The sequence below is a fragment of the Cyprinodon tularosa genome, unplaced genomic scaffold (genome assembly GCF_016077235.1).
Source record: "Cyprinodon tularosa strain WSP-4 unplaced genomic scaffold, ASM1607723v1 ctg1057, whole genome shotgun sequence".
Lineage (NCBI taxonomy): Eukaryota > Metazoa > Chordata > Actinopteri > Cyprinodontiformes > Cyprinodontidae > Cyprinodon > Cyprinodon tularosa.
The window spans coordinates 83,437-105,375 of NW_024037846.1; the positions used below are offsets into that span (position 1 = coordinate 83,437).

At 37.2% G+C, this 21,939-nt stretch overlaps 1 protein-coding gene across 1 annotated transcript; it reads right to left on the reverse strand.

Annotated features, from left to right (window-relative positions):
• Positions 1-3,860: 3,860 nt before the first annotated feature.
• nudt4b (nudix (nucleoside diphosphate linked moiety X)-type motif 4b) lies at positions 3,861-16,422 on the reverse strand. The gene is made up of 5 exons (XM_038285747.1): positions 16,002-16,422; positions 9,008-9,118; positions 6,393-6,437; positions 6,190-6,277; positions 3,861-5,808 (listed from the first exon to the last, which is right to left on the reverse strand). Exons 1-5 carry the CDS (start codon positions 16,095-16,097, stop codon positions 5,588-5,590), a joined length of 561 nt encoding a protein of 186 aa, XP_038141675.1. The 5' UTR covers positions 16,098-16,422; the 3' UTR covers positions 3,861-5,587.
• Between the last annotated feature and the right edge of the window lie 5,517 nt (positions 16,423-21,939).

Below are 21,939 nucleotides of genomic sequence, written 5' to 3' on the forward strand. Positions count from 1 at the left end.
AATATTACCGGTGGAATTTAATGCATTCTGAATTATTACCCTCACTTAAGGTCTTAAGGTTTTAAAGGGGAATGCCGTTTTTTTTTTTTTACATTGGGCCCTTGATTTTACGTTATTACATCATGTTCCACTCACCCATATAAGTCTTGTGTCATTTGGAGCTGTTCTGAAGATATTCCGTTAGGTTATATCCAAGTAATGTCTTCCTATGGGCAACGACTTTAAGGCACAAACTAAACTGTTCATAATTTATTCTTTATGGTACGCCAGCATTCATAACATCACTGTCCCCCAGACATCCGCGGTTATATATTTTTTATATTTATATCTTTTAGAAACGAAGCGGCGCGTGTATGACGTCATCCTCGCGTAAATAAAATAATGTAATTGAAAATATTATTATTGGTCATAAACATTTTTTTACACTGTTTACTTCCATGTAACAACTATAACTGCTGTCTGAGTGTCTGAAGTACACTTGACACCATTCAGTCTGACTTACCTTATCTGACACTAGTCATAAATGTTGATAAAAACCAATGTTGTATTACTTTCTAAAAAATAAAATAAATAGATCTGCACAGCCTCTATCCCCCATTGAAACAGATAAACCAACACTGTATGTTGAGGCATAGAATTACTCTAGAGTAGAAATTGAGAATAAGGTTTTATTAGTCACATGTTGAAAAGGTTGTAAATAAAAAACAAAAAAGGGATTTTCTTGGAAACAGATTCATAAAAGGTCATAGATCTTTTATCACTGTAGTTTAGTTGTGTTGAACTGGCCATAATTTTCTATATATTGAAGCATTGCTACATCTTTATCTATGAGGCAATCATTGAATTATTCCTGCCCTACTTATCATCCTTACTCTAAATTTAACAACCCATCTCCAGACCTTTTTCTCAAAACCTTTTCTTTAGATTTTCATTACTGCGATCAGAAAAAGGAATTTTCTTGCGTTTTGTATCTTAATTCCTCTTGGAGAATTGAGATTTATTAAAAAAAGAGAAATCTTAATGACAAATTTCCTAATTTTATTATAAATTTTATTTTGTTCATAACAAATTTTTTTTTCGATGTTTATAAATGACATCTTGGATCTCAGTTAGATGATCAATGTCATTTCATTTCAATTTAAAATAGTATATAATTTTATAACAAAATATATCAGTGACAATAACAAACTTTTTAAATTTCAATTAGGAAAATATACATTTATCAACACGGCAGCTTAAAGCATCAATGTAAATATGCCAGAATTAGCACAACAGTTAATTTCCATCATCTGTCCTAAGGCAGGTTAAAAGTGTGAACATTAAACAAGAGTCTATGAGAGAGAAAAGAGTGGACACAAACAGATAAATGCCAATAACATGGAATCAAATAAAATTAGGGTAACAGGCCCAAGGAGACAGATCAATTCACCTGTGAACACATGTCTGCTTAGTTTTCAATCAGTATTGATTTTAAAACATATGCAGGTTGCACAGCCCCTAACATGAGCTGGCAGTGTGTCCCATGTCTGTTATCCTCTGATGGATGCAACCATTTGGCCAAATTTGGTCCTACGCCGCTGAACATTACAGTCTCCTCTGGTTATAGCCCTGATGTTTATTCTAGCAATGTTTTTTTGCTTATAAAATCTGTTACAGGAGGAGGAGCAAGTCCATTTAAACCTTTAAAAACAAGACATGCATCCAAAAATATCTCGTGACATTCAAAGTCTAAATTTTACAATGATGATAACATGAAAGCTTTTGTCAAGAACTTTTCGAGTTTTCTTGAAGATAGACTGTAGGGGTTTCAGAAATGCCTCTGAAATGTGACACCATGAGGTATGACAGTGGTTTAAATGGCTAAAAATCAAGTTTTTGCTGATTAAAAACTCAGAGATGGTCTTATATGTTTAAAGTTTGAAAGATTAAACCTTATTAGATTTCAGACTGTCTTTACATGCTGCTTGAAATTTAAATTTGAGTCAAAGACCACTCCAAGCCCAACCACATCCAATCTCTCTCCATTGACATATATGATATTTCATCACCCTCTACTGGCTGTTAGGGAAAAAAACATAGAGTGTTTTTTCCAATGTTAAGATGTAATAATGATTATTGAACTTTATTGATCTCACATTGGAGAAATTTAGCTCTGCATTTAACCATCCCCTTGAGGAGCAGTGGGCTGCCATTGTGTGGCGCCCAGGGAGCAATCGGGGGTTAAGGGTCTTGCTCAGGAACCCAGAGTGCAGGCAGTGGGATTCGGATCGGGGACTCCGCCCTCCAGGACTCCTGCATGTTGAGACACTGATAGCATAGCGCTGCAGAGAATTGCACCAGCTTCACTTTTAGTTTTTGCATGAACATATAGTGCAGCATCATCAGCATATAAAGGCATTTTTATAGTACTTTCTTAACCCACTTGTGCTTTGAAAAATTTCCAAAGTAAAGAAAGTAAAACTGATTCTTGAAGTGACTTTTAAGGCTTTGATATTACAACATGTATCCTCCAAATGAACAAACACTCAACAGTTAAAGTTTTTCTTCCTTTAATACAATCTCTTCCTTCCATTCCAGATCATTTTTACATTGAAATTTACATAACATCATGATAAACCGTAAGAACACTTTCATTTGCCTTCATTAAAAGCAACTTGTCATGATAATAAGACCTCGCACTTAAAACATTCAGCAGTATTTCCACACAGGCAGAACTAGACCACCAATTAGATGGTGAAGAATACGCTCTTTAAAAGCTAAAAATTTGGTCTTTAAGAAATAAACCTCTACATATAACATCTAAAAGTTTCAGAAACTCATCAGGATTAGAGTTTGGTATCTATTTTTGACATATAGATGTTTCCTTTTCTACGAAAGCACAGATATCTGATATTTGGCACATTAAATCTCCAATTTCCTCCCTTTTAATAAATGTATACACAGACAGAAGTAAGCTAAACCCAAAACTCTGACAGCTCAAACAGGTAAGTCAGTGTTTACAATACAGATGAGATAAGATTTGGTGATGGAGACAGAACATTGTGATGACAGGAGACAAAGTTTATAAAATCAGATTCGTTTGTCAGAGTAAAAAACTCAAACGCCATTTTTTTTTTGTTTAGTATTTAACATAAAGAAAAACATTTCATATTTTTGATCTCTTCAAAAAATTGTCTAGTTTTATTTAGAAAATGATTATTCTAGGTGAGACTTCCTGTTGTATTTTTATTCTTTGCAGCTTCTTTTTTCTTTTGAATGATACGATAACCTTTTTTCCTAAAGCTCTCACATCATAAACATCCCACTCTGTACACGTGCTGTTTGTGCATCATTTTAAAAATATAGAAAATATTAAAAGAGAAAACGTACAGGTTAAAAACACATCTTACAATGCCTCTTCAAGTTATTTACACATCCCGAGTATTTAATCAGCAATGCAAAAGGTAGAGAGGCTGTTTTCATACATATTTATCTGGATTTTCTTTTGATTTTCATTCTGTACACAATTTACCAGGAACATAAAATCCATAACAAATCTGAATTTTTAAAAAATGAAACTATTTTCTAAAACTATAGGCACATTTTAACAACAGGAACCTCCATAGAGCCATTATTTATCCCCTCCAATTCCAATACCTTTCATAACAAAGGTTTAAAAGATATTGAGCCCCAGAAATAACTTGGATTCTATTTTAGAGTAAATTCACTGTGAAATGAAGCCCAGGTGCTTTAGACATTGTAGGTCTAAAGCACCTGGGCCAATTAGAGCACTTTATTAATGCTCCCTAATGTTTGCATCCACTCTATTTAATCTTTATAGTACAACCACTGTGTCAGAATAATTGGTAATGGTTCTTTTAAATGAGAATGACCTTTTAAGTGTCAGTGTAAGTTCAAGAAGCCAACAAAATAAGACTAAGGATTTAGGCTGAGGGACTAAAAAATATCAAAAACTATACCCCTCTCTCTATATCCAAATAGATCAAATTAGTAATGATATTATTATTCTGATTAATCTGAAAATAGTTCCTGGGAGAGGCTTGTTTCCTTTTTTATTGAACCACTTTCGACTTATTTTGAAGGATAATAAGGAAAGACACTGCTGATGTTCATAGAAAGGGGGGACGATCAAGTAAGAACAAGCCAGACTTTTCAAGGCCAACACCAACTTCAAACTTTCTTTAAAGTTGGACTGCCTATTTGGACATTTTTAAAGAAATACAAACATTAAAACATGTAGGTTTCTGAACGAGGGTTTGATTCAAATTAGAAGACTATTCCTGTTTATGAATCACCAAATATGCTCCACATTTAATTTTACTAAACACATTAGATTCCCTGGCTCCTGTGGATTTAACACTTAAATACTTTCAACGATTTTCCCTATTAATTAAAATAATAAAGATTTGAAATGGTCTAAAAAGTAAAAATAACGCTTTTCAGGGTTTTAAATTAGTGTGAATATATTATCTGTGTAAAAACAAAGAACATATATAACAAAAACCCAAAACACATGGATGAGTTGGATGGAAACACGTTGTTTGATGTAAATAAAAGACAAGACGTATTTTCAAAGAAAATCAACTGAAGAAAGAACTGGTTTATCAGAAACTCACAATCTGAACCAAGAATGAACTCTGGAAACAAAAGATTTCTCCGTACTCCACTATATCCCATATTTAAACAAACGCTGAAAAAAATAAATAAATCTAAATTTAGCTTTGCGTTTACAGACCAAACACGTGGGTTTTGTTCAGAAAGTTTGGTATTTGGCCAAGTCAACCAATGGATCAGCAGCAATGAAGGAACAAAAATGGCTGATCAGTGCGTCTTGGAGAAACAGTTCTCTCTATTTTAAAACCAGCTCTGATACAAGGTAGTGAGGACACATACATTAGGTAATGCGGAAGGCTGAATTTTTATTAATGTCATAAGAGGTCGCCAAACCAAAGATTGTAACTAAATTAAGTTCACCGATGTATAACGTTAAAAAACTTTTCCCCCAAAATGACTCCTTTAACTTCTATTTTGAAAAGGAACACATGAAGCTAATTAATCTTTCTATAAATCAAATTTGATATAAACTGGAACAAATGTATTTCTTTTAAAAATAAAGGTGTTTTTTAAATAAATACTCATGTGTAATACATTTACCATCACATATTGATGACATTTATCATGAAAACATTCTGCACACCGACGTGCCTTAGAACCAGCCAGCCATTTTTTCCCCCCACAGGCTGCACGACACTGTTAAAAGGTAACTGTGACTGTTAGTGAACTAAAACAACCTCACATTCAACATTCGTACAAAGTTTCAATAAGGCATCCCATACTTGAAGTTCATTCGCACCAGCATTGTCTGGATCTCGACAGCAGCAGAGGCGTCCACGAGTAGACAGCTTCCTGCTCCGTCCTTCTCGCAGCTGTGGCGATAGCTTTGGTCAGTCTTGCAGCTGGAGTAAGAAATAATAAATACAGCCGAGCCAATGCTCCAAGAAGTCTTTAGATTCATGCAGGTGAGACTGTACAGACTTTCTGTAAAATTGTCCGCAGCCGAGACAGGAAAGTGCGGCCAGGTGAGGTCCTATCTGCAGGAAGAGCCCAGCACGCTGCCTGTCGAAGGGGCGCCGGCGGTTGTGCTGTAGTGAGGGTAGTTGTCGTTGGGAGGCGGGCTTGGGAGCATGGAGTTCCCGTTGGTCGGGGAGCAGCTGAGCTGGAGTCTCCGCAGGTACTCTGCATGAACAGGTTTGTGGCTCTGCAGCACTTTGATGGCCTCCTCCACAGTGAACCACTCCCGCTTCCGGCCTGCAGATGGAGACAGAGGACATGCATACGTTGGCAAACTAAATACCAAAAAAAACTGCATCACATGAAGAAAACATGATGCACTTGTGAAAGCTTTAATGCAGGAATTAAAACTACATTTGATCTGCTACTAAAGCATGTAAAGCAGACTATAACACAAGAGATGTTCTCTGCACATCCTAATCATTTAAAGATCTCAACACCGGACCCCCATTACAGACGATGGCGGCGTACTGCAGCCGAGATCTGTGGCCTAGATTTACGGTCACCTGTTCTCACTGCATTCCCACCAGTCTCCAAGCAGTTTGCAGGCCTCCGCGTAAATAAAGAGACACACAGCAGAGCCAGTAGAAACAGGAGCACAGATGAGAGAAGATCTACCTATGTTCACAGAGTCCTCCCAGGCTTCAAGCGTCTCGGTCACAGTCAACACATACACGTACGTCCGGTGCTTTCGATCCTGGTTTTGCTTTAAGGACACATTGAAAGAGATGTTTTAGAACTATAGCTTACTTTACATACCTCATCTAAAAGGTTTAATTCGTACTAGCATGTTAATTTTAACACACACATACGAAGCTTACCTCGAAAACACCAAGCAGGCGCCCCAGCTTTCCCTTCACACCAGCCTGGGGAAAAAAATTTAAAATAGATATTTTTAGCTGAAGACATTTCATCTCTGTGTGAGGAGCTGCCTTTTCATAAAAGCCTGTCATGCAGAAAACAGAGCATGACAAAACACAGGCAGGCCTCCAACATTATAAGTGTTCTCAGAACAATAGCAGTTTTATATTCCATTTTAATAAATACAAGACAAGTCGGACACTATGAATCCAACTTTAACCTTCCCTCTACGGTTAAAGTCTGCATCCTCTACATAACATTAAACCACAAAATGTTGTGTTTTAAAAGACATTTAACTATAATAGACCAACGCAAAGTAGAGCAGGACTTAAATAGAAGGAAAATTATGGAATTATTCAAATGAAATTCTGTAAAACTGTAGGATGCCTTTATATTATATTTAGCCTCGTCTGTTCCTGTTTGGCTGTGACACCATCCTGGAGAGAAATATCAGCTGTGCTGCTGCCATCAACACCTTTGTTTATAGATGTCGGAGATCGGCCTGTTTTTTCAGTGTAGTCCGGTTTCTCTGACTGACTGGTTGGATGTGCTCGTTTCATCTTCTGACATCGGGGCTCGTCTGCCTGACTGTGTGTTTCCTGGACGGGGCAGTCTTTTACAGTTGCCTTTTGTATCTCTCCTTCTGTCTCCTTGAACCCCAGTCGTCCTCAGCAGATGGCCGCTCACACTGAGCCTGGTTCTGCTGCAGGTTTCATTCTGTTCAAGGAAGTTTTTCCTCTCCACTGTCGCTACAAGCATGCTTAGTGTGAGGGATTGCATTCGAGTCAATGAGTCAATGCAATCAACTGGTTTTCCTTAGATAGAAAACTTTAAATCAATTTGACTGGATGATCTGGTGAACTGTAAAGTGCCTTGAGATGACATGTGTTGTGAATTGGCACTATAGAAATAAACTGAACTGAATATTGGTAACAGGAGACGAACTGCAGAGGTCAACAGGTCAGGTGAAAGAATCTGAAGACAGGAAAACTATTAGCAGCCAGTTCAACAAATCGGAGCTCTCTGCAAGGAGCAGGCTTTTACACTAATAAACAAAACCCTATAGAAGGCAGAAAAAAACTAACCCTTTAAAATGCAAATATAATAGTTTATTTTTAGTTTATTAACCCATTAGAATGGTCCAGTCAAAGTCCAGACCCGAATTCAATCAAAAATCTGTATCCACTTCAAAAAAGTTTAAGTACATGCCTCACTTTTTCCATTTTTATTTCTACAAATGTTTAATACCATGCATCCCTTGTGTGTTGGTTTATCTAAAAAACTAAAGAAAATATTTAAATTTGTTATTAGAAAGAGACCAAATGTTTTAAAAAAGGGCTTTCAGGTGTGGATGCTTCACCAAAACAGGGATGTTTGCTTTGTTGTTTCAATCACTTTTCCCTTTTAGGGGGTAATAATGTCTAAAGGATGAGAGAAAAAGCTGAATGATGGCTTTCCATACAGTACATTACACAATAAAAGCCATATTTATGGTTTGTAGTGTCTAATTGACTGGGTAGAACCTCTGCTTTCTCTTTATTACAGGAAGGCCATTATGCCTTTCATAACATTATTTTACAGCTAAGATCTACTTAACAGGTATCAGATAGCTGTCAGGACACATGACATCTGTCCTTCCCTCCTCTCAGCATGCCTCACAAGTGTCAGCCTGTCCACTGATGTGTCCAAAGACAGACGCCACGAGAAGGGTTGTGGGGGGGTGTTCAAAGCCAAGTTTAGATCGCTAACGCAGCAAAGAACAAGTGGTTCTCAAACAGCAGGACCTCTGAAATGCCAAGGGACCCCTGTGTGACCGAGCTAATGTCACTGCAGCCTTTAAAACAAAAAACTCTCCATCACTTTTTGTCATGTTTCCTACACCCCCAACCTGGTTGCTCTTAATTTGTACAGACCAAACTTCTATAACATTTATTTACTTTGTCATAGATTTAGAAATGTTATTATCCATTCTTATTACAGATTCCTGCATAATTACTTACAATTTCAACAAAGAAAACGAAAAACACTAGTTATAAACTCATATTTTATAACAATAGCATAATCTAACATTAAAAAACTGTAGATATTAAATATACTTTGACTCAATCCTCTCTACAGGACTGATTTCAACCCTAATCTTTCCAGTTACAATAAATCGTACCTTCTAAGTTGATCAGAGTGAAAGACAACATTGCATGTAAGTAGATCCAATCTAACCTGATCCTCATGAGTCAAAAACAGCTTTAAAAACATCTCTGCATTTTAACGGGTCTGTGTCACATCATATTGATCCCACAGAGAAACCTGAGGTGTTACTAAATAAAGGCTCCTCTGATCCACTTAGAAAATATGAATTACAGAAAGCACCATTTATATCACAGGAAGAAACAGGTGATATCATTTCTGGAAGCAGGCGTGTGATTAAACCCAGAGGGTTCTGTGTTTAAAAGCAGAGCAGTTTGCAAACAGGTTGCGGCGTTTGGGTGTCAGCTTTGAGACTTGTTTAGCGATCTCTCATCTCATGAATCACTGTGATATAAAAAAGAAAAAAAGGCAAGGCCACAGATTTACTGACCTCCTCAAAGACTTCTCGCACTGCAGCCCCCCAAGGCTCCTCCTCGGGCTCCATCCCTCCTCCAGGAACGATCCACTGGTCTGGGTGCCGGCTGCTGGTGACCAAAAGAACCTGTCAGAAAACAAAAACATGTTAAGGAAACAGAATTGAGTGATAAAATGGTATAAAAGGGGTACAATTTACTCAATTTCAAGCATTTGTTTTTAAAATATATGAATTCTTTTGCAGTAAATTCAGCTAAAATGAAGATATTCCCAGTAATTTCACTCTGTGAAGCAGTTTTTAAAGTTTGAATTACACTAAAACTGTACACCGATCCACACTTATCAGATCCGCTCACATATGCATGGAGTTGGTACTGACAAGGAGCCCAATATTAATAAACATTAAGGGAAAATATGAGTACTGATCATAAAAGGAGAGATAAGACAATTTGCGATTGGATTATTTAACAATCTATGCTGTGATCCATATTAATCATTAGGTGTTAATGTGTGTTAATGACAAACTCGTGCATCAGGCAGCTTGAGCAACAGATGGTGAAATCCACCTCCACCAACAGGCTGATCAGCAGTAATCTGCTGCACTCAGGCTGTCACTTAATCCAAACGGAGCTTTCGCATAGCTTTCCTTACATTCTCTAATGGGATTGGGGCTGAAGTTACAGGAGGCTCCTCTGAGGAGCTGAATCAGAGCCGAGAGGCCAAAAAAATCAAGTGTAAGCTTCCTCACTCACGTGCAGAAAAAAAACTCAGATCCCAAACTCCACAGTCCCAAGTGGGAGGTTAGGTTAAAGCAGGTATGAGAAAATAGAAAAGTTGTGGAGCAAATATTCACCTGACTATGAAATACAGGCTAAAGGAAGAAAAAGGGATCCACTGACAGCAGATGACGTCTTCTCAGGAGAGTGAGAACTGTAAAAAAGGTGCAAACATGAACTTCATAACCCTTTTAAATGAGCTGTGTCGTGTATAGATGAGCTGAAGCTGAATTTTCATTAAAAATGCATCTAAGATGGTTAATATCTCTGCAAATAAAATGGTTTAAAGTTCCAAACAAGCAGATTTTCTGTTTATTTTAAGCGTGCTGTTATAGAATGAACTGAAATGTTCAAAATGTATTTCTGCAGATGCTTCCATCAAGTTTAAACTTCAAATTTATATCTATATATGTATAAAAAAACACTAGAAAGTCTTTTATATGGGTAACTGAACATGCAGAAACTACTGTTATTCCTTAAACTTTAACATTTTGTCACATTTTTAAAACCTTTCTTCCAGGATCATTTTGCTTTTAGCATCTCTACAGCATAACGCTGCTGCTACCATGTTTCAAACATAAAAAAAGAGCACTGTCATCCACATGCTTGTTGCATCCTGTAAATAGCATGTTTAAAAAAATGGAATCTATTATAGCTTTCCTTAAAAAAATGTTTTTAGTATATATTTTTGTCAAAAATACAGATCTGGAATGTAGAAATAACAACAGTACCAAGAAGAACAGATTCTCCCTCCTGGGCTCCCATGGATGACTGCTAGTTATAACTGTGACTATAGGGGTTAAAGGGATCAATAGGAAAATGCATTCGAAAACTTTTGGATTTATTTGTAAAAAAAAAAAAATACTGTATGAAAATGGTAAAGGGGTATATGAACTCTTGCAGGGAATTGTATTCAGATAACATGACAGGATAAAGATTCCCCAGATTTACCCAGACCTGGAAAAATAGGGCTTTATTGGCTCTCTTCATCCAATCTACCAGTGTGTGATGTTGATATGCAGCCAGCAGGGCTTAAAGGAAGCTCCCTGCTGTGGACGTTTCTACAGCGTGATGTATACAAAACAATAAGCTTCCACCGGCAGCGAGGACAAAAGAGATTTCTGCTTTGCTTGCTCCATTTTTATCTTCTGGCTGCTGTCAGAGAGTGATCACATCACTTAGCAGCATGTGTTTTTTTATTATTCTGGTTTATTTTAAGTTATTTTGTAAATAAATATAGGACTTTGATGGGGAATTAATATGCTCCAATACTTGGAGGAAGCAGCTCAGACTGCACAGGCAAAGAGGCCAAAGAAACAAAACAAAATATCTCGCATCATGATGAGAGCTGGGTCAACAGTCAGCTGACGGCTGAATCCTTACGACAGCAGCTCCACATGCGTTTGTGAAGTGGATCAAGATGAGGGGGGAAAAAAACTCAGAGGAAGCACAGTACTGTAACGCTAAATCACAGCCAAACTCTATGAGTGCGTCATAAAAACAATGTTTGGCCAGAAATGAAGAACAAGATGCTCCAAAATGCCTGGTGCTAAAAGATAGCCGGACACGTGAATAAACCCAGGTGATGACAGAGCCAAACTGGGACAACAGGAGAGGATATTCTGGAGGGCACACACAGATCCTGCTTCTCCCTAAAGAGGCACGTCTGGTAGGTGACAAATAAAGGAGAGCTCTGAAAGCCAGAGTGGGCACGGCACCAAGAGGAGGGACCGATGGGAAGAAAGAAATCAGGGCTGTTAAAAAAAAGATTAAAGACACTGAATTAATAAAGAATTTAACTTTCATCTTTTTGTGAAATATTGGAGGATGATGTTTTTTTCAGGTCAGTGATTCTTTGGTGAAGAAGTTGCCGTTTTCTGTATCACTCAGAAGAAAACAGGAAATCAAAGCAGTTACTGAGATGCAAGATGTTATATGAAGGAAAGCCTTATTTATCACAATATGCCTGTGGGTCTTTCAGGCAGAGAGAGCAGCACCTGCAGCAGACAATGGCAAAGTTGAGATATGTTGTCTACAGGGAATACACAAAGACTGCATCCTTATCACAGCTAGCTGTGCTAAAAGCTAATAAAGATAATGAAAACGATTTTAAATATCAGCCAAACAACCGGGTTGTTTTTTTTTTATTCAAATGTAACAGCCTGTCTGGGGTATAGAGAAGCATTTTAAATGCTGCTCTTCTATCTTCTTGTGCTGGATTAATAAAAGGGTTCATTTTAAATGTTACAACATCAAGTTTAGAAATTGACGCACCCTTAATGAATCTATGTAACAAATCAACAGACAAAACAGGAAATACAGCTTTCAATAACTCACAAATTTAGACAAACTTTTAATTTAACCATTTCAAAACCATAAAAAAACAAGCAGATTTTTTACTTAAACTGCTTGCCAATAACAAAGCCGATCCTGTGATTTAGTTTGATTATATAGATGCTTTAAGAACATCTCTTAGTGTGTTTGTCAGCTGCAAACCTCACATGTGAGAGGATGTTTCAGTTTACATCATCTATTTCAGTTTAATTAAGTTCCTAGTCCTACTGTTACTTTTCCACGGTTAAACATGGAGATTGGAATTATAAGGAGCAAATAGCCTGTCTGGGACTCAGTGACAGATATTTACTATTAGAGAGGCTCCACAATGGAGGACCCAGTCCTCCTCAGTTGTCACTGCTGTCCTTCTGTATTGTTTAGCTCATTACTGGTTTGTTCAGTTGCTGTCACAGAGCTTTGTGACCCGGGGGCTCCACTTTCTCCTTTTCCTCTCCAAAACAATACAACCTGACAGCGTGCACAGCTCCAATTAAACAACAGCCAGGTGTCGTGTTCCTGACAAGAATTGGTTGTGAGCTTAAGAGAACCTGATATCAGGTGCAAAGCTTGGTTACAATCAAAGCATCGCAGCAGTTCTCTTACAGCATCTTCCCAATGTTTGCATGAGTAGACATGCCAGTCAAAACCTGAAATTCCTGAGGTGTTGGGGGTTGCTGACATTCTTCCGTTGTCACAGTTATTCTCTGAACTCTTTTCCAGGTAAGCATTGTTCGGGAAATTTCAAGAACATGGTGAGAATAAGGTGCTGAGAATTGTTAGGTTTAAAAAAACCATCAGTACTCTGGCAGCATAAGACAATAGAAAAAGACTCCTGAATAAATTTGAAACGTTTTCAGAAAAAAAACAGAAAGTCTGGCTGCCTCAGATTTAGGTTTGCTTTGTGATTCCATGACAAAATCTCATTAAAAAGATCAAAAAATGTTTGGATTAATTATCTGTATGATCCAAATATCGTGAAAAAACTGTAGCTGACCTCCAAATTATTAGTCTTCTAAAAATACTATTTTACAGCATTTTTATATTTGTAAAAATCTACAACATACAACCATCACCTATATACAAAGTCTTATATAAGCTACTTCTTATAAGTTTTCATTTTGTTTATAAAAAACTAAATCTATTCAATGTTTTTTTCTCTCGCTAAATTAGCTGTAAGCTTTTACTTTTCTTGTTGAGAGTGTATGTGTGTGTGTGTGAGTGTACAGGTGCTGGTCATAAAATTAGAATATCATGAAAAAGTAGATTGATTTCAGTAATTCCATTTAAAAAGTGAAACTTGTATATTATATTCATACATTACATACAAACTCATATATTTCAGATGTTTATTTTGTTTAATTTTGATGATTACAAATGACAACAAATGAAAATCCCAAATTCATCATATCAGAAAATTAGAATATTACTGAAGACCAATAAAAACAAAGGATTTATAGAAATGTTGGCCAACTGAAAAGTATGAACATGAAAAGTATGAGCATGTACAGCACTCAGTATTTAGTTGGGCCTCCTTTGGCCTGTATTACTGCAGCAATGCGGCGTGGCATGGAGTCGATCAGTCTGTGGCACTGCTCAGGTGTTATGATAGCCCAGGTTGCTCTAATAGTGGCTTTTAGCTCTTCTGAATTGTTGGGTCTGGTGTATTGCATCTTCTTCTTCACAATACCCCATAGATTTTCTATGGGGTTAAGGTCAGGAGAGTTTGCTGGCCAATTAAGAACAGGGATACCATGGTCCTTCAACCAGGTACTGGTAGCTTTGGCACTGTGTGCAGGTGCCAAGTCCTGTTGGAAAATGAAATCTGCATCTCCAAAAAGTTGGTCAGCTGCAGGAAGCATGAAGTGCTCTAAAACTTCCTGGTATGTGGCTGCGTTGACCCTGGACCTCAGAAAACACAATGGACCAACACCAGCAGATGACATGGCACCCCAAACCATCACTGACTGTGGAAACTTTACACTGGACTTCAAGCAACGTGGATGAAGTGCCTCTCTTCTTTTCCTCCAGACTCTGGGACTTTGATTTCCAAAGGAAATGCAAAATTTACTTTCATCAGAGAACATGACTTTGGACCACTCACCAGCAGTCCAGTCCTGTTTCTCTTTAGCCCAGGCAAGACGCTTCTGACGCTGTCTGTGGTTCAAGAGTGGCTTGACACAAGGAATGCGACAGCAGAAACCCATGTCTTTCATACGTCTGTGTGTGGTGGTTCTTGAAGCACTCACTCCAGCTGCAGTCCACTCTTTGTGAATCTCCCCCACATTTTTGAATGGGTTTTGTTTCACAATCCTCTCCAGGGTGCGGTTATCTCTCTTGCTTGTACACTTTTTTCGACCACATCTTTTCCTTCCCTTCGCCTCTCTATTAATGTGCTTGGACACTGAGCTCTGTGAACAGCCAGCCTCTTTAGCGATGACCTTTTGTGTCTTGCCCTCCTTGTGCAAGGTGTCGATGGTCGTCTTTTGGACAACTGTCAAGTCAGCAGTCTTCCCCATGATTGTGTAGCCTATAGAACTAGACTGAAAGACCATTTAAAGGCTTTTGCAGGTGGTTTGAGTTAATTAGCTGATTAGAGTGTGGCACCAGGGGCCATCAATTTTGAACCTTTTCACAATATTCTAATTTTCTGATATGATGAATTTGAGATTTTCATTTGTTGTCATTTGTAATCATCAAAATTAAACAAAATAAACATCTGAAATATATGAGTTTGTATGTAATGTATGAATATAATATACAAGTTTCACTTTTTAAATGGAATTACTGAAATCAATCTACTTTTTCATGATATTCTAATTTTATGACCAGCACCTGTAAGATTGTGAATTAAAAGTGTACTGTGAGTCATTTTGCTAAATAAATGGGTTTCTTTTATTGGCAAACACCTTACCCATTAGTATATGTTGTGTATTTTTGTTTATCTTTTCCAGGGATATTCACTATGATGAATGAATGAATGCATTTAACCCATCCGGATGGGTTAAATGCCATTATGAGGCGCCCGGGGAGCAGTGTGAGGTTAAGGGTCTTGCTCAGGGAGCCAGAGTGGCACTCTGTGGGAGTGGGGGATCGAACTCACAATCTCAGGATTCAAAGCCCTATGCCCTAACCACTAGGCCACCAGGAGGATTACCCATAACAGCATAACAGAAACACATGGTGTTATTAGAAAATCAGCACATTTTTTTTCCTAGTGAACCATTTTTTGGAAACTAATTATTTTTTTCAATTCTAGAAATTAATACGAATCAGCCAACCAGCTTAATAGTAAAAAAAATTCAGGGAACAATAGGAGTAGAACATATTTATAGAGAGTTGTTAAAAAGAAAAAAATATTTTTCCAAGTCACTGTCTCTTTAAAAGCATGTCTGCTACGCAGTTGGGTCGCTGAAGGCCGGTGTGGCGGGACGCAGCGGCTTTCATGAATGGCCCCTGCTCAGTCAACGATGCCGACGCAACTGCCACTGTTGTTGTGAAACGCAATATGTGATTTACACATTAAAATGATGCACGACACTCATCCCTGTCCCCAAATTAAACACGGGTTGTTAAAAAGGCTTTAAATAAAACGCGTAAAACAAAAAGCCTCGCCCTCTTGGATCGCTTACTTCCCTCAAGCTAGCGAACGGCTAACGGGATGTGAAAAGATTCGACCTTCAAAATAAAAGCATTTCTTGTAATAATGGGGTGCTTTCAAGCAGGCATATCTAAAGGAACGTTTTATTTTGTAGAAACTGGGCGCGTGTCAATAGTTGACTTGACAGCGGCGCCTTTACGTACTCAAACTAGCCTAAACTGGCTGGCTCCTGGCGCATCAACAGCAGTGGCAACAGCCCCCCCACCCCACACACACAAGCATTAAAATTAAACACATCATACCTCCTCTTCCCGTTCGTTTTTGAAGCACAGGCACGCCGCTCTTTTCTTAAACCCCTCTCCGTCGTACGTCCTGGTCTGGTTCGGTTTCAGCTTCATTATTGTGAATTTTAAAATTTCTTCCCGACTTCAAAGATAAAAACCGGCAAAAAAAAAACCTCAGCTCAGTTAGTGCCTAAAGAGTTAACAGCAACGCATCGCCGCTTTCCTCTGCATCCAAGGTCCAAGATGTTCTGTCATCGGCTGCGTGACGAGGTACGTGGGAGATATCCCCGTTATACAGCCCTGAGATTCAGCCTCCTCTTAAAAATATCCCTCCTGTCAAAAAGATAAAGTTAAATGATCTCCAAACTAGCGGTAAATGAGTAGGGTCCCACGGGTTAGATGTTATAAAGACAACGCCTCCTCAGCCCTCCTCTGGATCCGTTCAATGCAGGGGGATCTAAGGTAGCGAGGAGCTCATTGGCTGAGCCCCTGTCAGTGGGCGGGGCTACGTTGCTGCTCAAAACAATGCTGATGAACATGTTCTAACAGTGCAGCAGGGGTATTCACCTGATGACCTGTGGCTGTCAGAGTGTGCAGTCCCTGATGAGGACAAAAATGCATTACATAATCCTCATTAGAGGCTGTTGTTGACCAAATCTAGTAACATTTCATTTGTAATATTGTTGTATATATAACTGTGTTAACTAATGATTGTAGAGGGGGATGGACAGGAATGCGTGCCAAACTTATCAGATTTTTATACGTTAAACTCTGCTTTTTAATTCATTTCATATTGTGTTGGTCAATTACATAAGAGACCTGTAAGATACACTGAAGTCTGTGGTTATAACCAAGGGAGGAGCTAGATGGGGGGCCAGGGGTGGTTATGTCCACCCTTAGCCAATCATTGGCCACCCTACCATTTAGTTCCCTCTAATACAGATGGTGGCAACAGTAATACTCTCAAATGGAATGTTCAAAACATTTTAATTTTTCGTATATTAACAACAAAAACACTGTTGTTAATTATGCACATCAATATACTAACATTAAAGATGATAAATACAGAATTCAAGCAGAAATAGATTTTGTGTTTTATGGGGTACAACTTATTAAAGAATCAATTTATGTAGATATTTGTATTGGAAATTCCAATTTTATGCAGAATGATTACTGATAAGTAAAATTTTATCCATTATATCTTTTATCTAGAAAGCATGGATGTTTGAATATATTTGTGTATTTGTTAGCAAAGGCTGTGGGAAAATATAGTTTGTCTATAATTAGATAATATGGATGTTTTGCTCGCTAATTTTCCTGTTGGAACAGTGTAGATTTACCGTGAGGTTTTAGTGCCTATCTATTTTCGGCCACCCTTCAGTGTACATTGGTTATTACTTGGCCACCCTTATAAAAAATTTATGGCTGCGCCTCTGGTTGTAACATGACAAAATGTGAAAACCTTCAAGGGGTATTGATACTTTTCTAAAATTCTGATTTAGTAAATATGCATTTCTTTGCTCATGCTGTAATCAAGAAGCAAAGGGTGCATATTTAGCTCCTGCAAACCTGTTACATAAAACAGAGTGCTGGTGTTGATGTCAGTATGAAGCAAACCTTGTAAAACAAAAATGCATTAGTATTCATGAATCCATGGACCCGGCCTTAGTTAGCTAATAATTTTGGCTGCCTTGAAAAGGGAGACGTCCTGAGTGGACTATAAAATAATTAAAAACAAGAAATCTCAAGGATGAGGAAGAATGTTTATTTCTCTATTCAGATCAGAGCCTTGTGTCAGTTTATACCTCTTGAACAGCAAAAGTCTTAAAAAAAAGAAACATAAAGAAATATGTCAGTAAGTAAAAAAGCACCTACAGTATTATGCTAATGAATTCAAACGGATAAAAGCCACCTTCAATCATTTATTGACTGTTTTAATGCAGTTTTATTATTTCGCTTCTGAATGTTTCCCTTTCAGGTTCCACATTTTGGAAAATCACATGCACACTGATACAGCAATCTGGTGTCTTTGTGTTTGCTTAAGATAATTTATAGATTGCATTGTGCTTTGGTATGTGATCTCTAACCTGTAAAACCGTCCAAATGATTATTTGTATAGGTCATTTGTAAAGACGTGACCCGGATCAGGTTTTTGCTCTGTCTAATGTGTTGGGAAACAGATCAGTGACTCCCTTGCTTCCGTTGTTTTATATGTAATTACTGCAGTCAACTTTTAACCTTTTAATTATGTTTTCTTCTTCTTTTTTTCCGCAAGTAAAGGAGTAAAAGGGGGAGAAGTGTTTTTCTCAGTGGGTTTGAGCTCATGGTCCAAAGTTATACAAGGTTTGTAAAAACTTTTGCTCTCTGTTACAAAACTCCTTTTCTTGTCTAAGTGAATCATCAGCGCTCCTTCTGCATATACAGCCATTCAAACCCATTAAATGTCATTCTATGAACAGACAGAGCTATTAAAAACTGCTCATACACTGATAAAAAAAACAGACATTGTTGTCCAGATCTGATCTGTAACTGCAGCAGATAATCAAATCATATTTAGAGGGCACATGTTCAAACAGGTTTACGGTGTTCTGCATCACCCTCCTTTACTGACACCTTATCTTTAAGTGCTGAAAATAGAAAACTAATTAATCAGGTAAAACTAATCAAAAAGAGGAATAGAAAAATTAAACCATGGAATAAATGACTGGAGGATCTTTTACATAGATAATATTATTAAATGAAATAAAATTGTAGGGAAACATGTAGTGCAAAATCATTAAAAATCCCTTTTTATAACAATTAAAGAATTAATATTTTAGTTTCTTGATTAGATCAGTTCCTAATAACCTTTGATTCATAATCAAAAGCTTCTCTCATTGATTAGGTATGTCTATGACATGGCAGAAGCCAATGTTCAAATGGGAAAGACAAGGAAACATGCCACCCACGTACTGTAGGCGTGTTGAGCCTTAACATGAAAACTACATGCTAACAAGTCATCTTTATTAGTAAATCAATCGCTCCCGTTGGTTGTTGTTCCACAAACTAAAGAAATGCAGTGCAGGGAGTCTTTTTCCTTTGTTGTCTCGGAGGATGCTTTTAAAACTTGACTGAGAACCTTTACGTTTTATCAAGCTTTTTTTTTAACTAAAGCTTTGTTGTGATTTTTTGAAATTTATTTGGTTTAGTGTTTTAGTTTACACAGTACTTTTGTTGTACATCACTTTGTGACTCTGTCTAAAAAAGCGTTTTTATGAATAATCTTGTCGTAGCCTAGGGGGCCCTGCTGAAAAATAAATGTGCTAAGTGTACTAAAATTTAGCATACTTTTGTGAACTTGAAGGCACACTAATCATTACTATACTTTAAGTGTGTTTATGATTAGTTAACTTGAAGGATGCTATTTTGGAACAACTAATTTTGTACTAAATATATTTAAATTGTAATTAAATTGTGGACAAGCTCAACTTGAAGTGTATTTAGTGTACTTTGATGTGCTAAAGTGGAACAACTTAAAGTATATTTTGTATACTTTAAGTATATGAGTTTATATGTACTAATATATGCTTAATTAGTCAAATTAAAGTGCACTATGGTTGTATTATAACTACATTAAAAATGATGTTAGTGTCTTAAAAATATATAAGCTTTATACTTTTAATATACTCTTACTGTGGTAATAATATGCTTAATTATACTGTTGGCTTATTCCAATTACTAAAAAAGCATACTTTGCACTTAATAGTAAATATACTTTATCATTACATTGCTATACTACTTTCTACCTTGCACATTCTTGCAAATGTATTAACAGTATACTAAATGCTGAAAGACTTGTGGATATACTTCCGTGCAGATGAAAAAATATACTTTAATGTATTTGAAACATGTCCAAATTATAGTACATTACAAATAATATAACTGGTACTATCTCAGAATGTATAAACATTTACATATCGACTTTAACCATTTTCATTATAAAACTTACAACACATTTTCAAATATTGTTACTTTAGTACACTTTGTAGAAATATGTCAATGTCAGGCAGCAGACCTAAACATTACAAATAAACTTTAAAGAACACAGAGGAATACTGAACAATGAAAAACAACATTCCTTATTATTGCACCCCTAAACCCTCGCACCATACAAAAACACGCCCACCACACATTATTTTCCTTTTTTTGGCTGAACTGCTCATTGTTACATTTTCGTCTGATGGCCGTGCGCCAACTCCAGAAGAACAGCGTCTGTTAACCAAACAGAGAGATACTGTAAGTCACGCAGCATATTTATAGTATTTTTGAACAGTATATCAGAAAAGTCTGACAAATTGTATCAGTATGATATACCAGGGTCCATAAGTGCACCAGAAAAAGAAATTGTCCATTTCAGTTGAATTTAAATAAATCTGATGCATCAAGTGGTTTTATCAGATCTGATCAAAAAAATTAAACAAAGTAACAACAAAAATTGTCCGAGATCTCAGAAAAGAAAAAAATTATGGATCTGCAGAAAGAAAGGGAAGAAAAATCCTTAAGTTTCCTTGTTTTTCCTACCACCCTCCAGGGAACCGGATGGCATTCACATTGGGAACATTCTGCATCAACATCTCTGGTGGAGTCTAGTCCAGTCCATACAATGAACTGCTCAGCTGTAACAGCAGGTTCTGCAACTATGTAAAAAACAGCCTGCACACTAATGTCCAGAGCAATTACTTCGATTGGAAAATAAATCATGTAATCACTATAATATAAATTGGTTTTACCACATTTATACAGACAAAAATATATACATAAAGTAAAATTATCAATTTACACGTGGTTCACTGTCTAAGAAATCATTATGGTCAGTAGTCAATACTTGTATCTGGAAAAAACAATCCAGGACACCTATGAAGGGTTAATTTTACGTTAACCCCTTGTGGGGGTTTTACAGCAACATCACACACGATGTAGCTAGCTTGCAAGTGCATTTTTTTTTAGAAGAGCACATGGGGGGTGTGTTAGCCTCCTTGTCACTGTGCTAATGCATTCAATAAATCAAAACAGCTAGTAAAATTACATATCTTACAAAACATTATATCCTGACTGGTTTTACATCTCAAAAAATATATATATTTCATTCACAGGTTCATGTGAACTCACCAGGATATTCTTCACAGCAAATCTTCCTGCTCAACCGATTACATCTCCTGTTTCTACAATACAAATATAATAATCAAAATCGCGTTTTATACAGATATCTTAAGAATTCAAAACCAAATGGGAATGTTTTGAAAGTTACCTCTCTCCATGCAGACCGAGGCCTTAAAAGAAAAGCACGCTGGCTCTGAGCAGGGAGGAGCCGTGACTAACTGCTGCGCAGGTGTGGTGCATTCAAAGTCTATGGGAATTTTCAGTACTGAACCAAAAACTGACATTTTTTTAATGAGACTTGGTAATAAAATAAAAAATTACAGACAGCTTAATAACCATGGGTTACACATTCATTAAAGACTATATAATATATGTGTTATAGCTTCTGACTTTTACTATGACATCTGCAGGAAAAATAGGTTGGTAGGTATATTATAATATCCCAGCCTATAAGATAAACCTATCTGATGGTTTTCTAAAAGACAGTATTGCTTCCAGTATTATATCTTCATTCTGAAATGTTTGCCCAAGTCCACTGTAAGTCATCAAGGGTAATCATACATAAACACTAGTGCTAGCTAGTGGAAGTGGACAAGAGGACAGAGAGGAAGATGGTGGAAGTGGACATGGCGACAGAGAGGAAGATGGCGAAATGAACATGATGACAGAGAGGAGGATGATGGAAGTGGACAAGAGGACAGAGAAGAAGATAGTGGAAGTGGACATGATGACAGAGAGGAGGATGATGGAAGTGGACAAGAGGACAGAGAAGAAGATAGTGGAAGTGGACATGACAACAGAGAGGAAGATGGCGGAA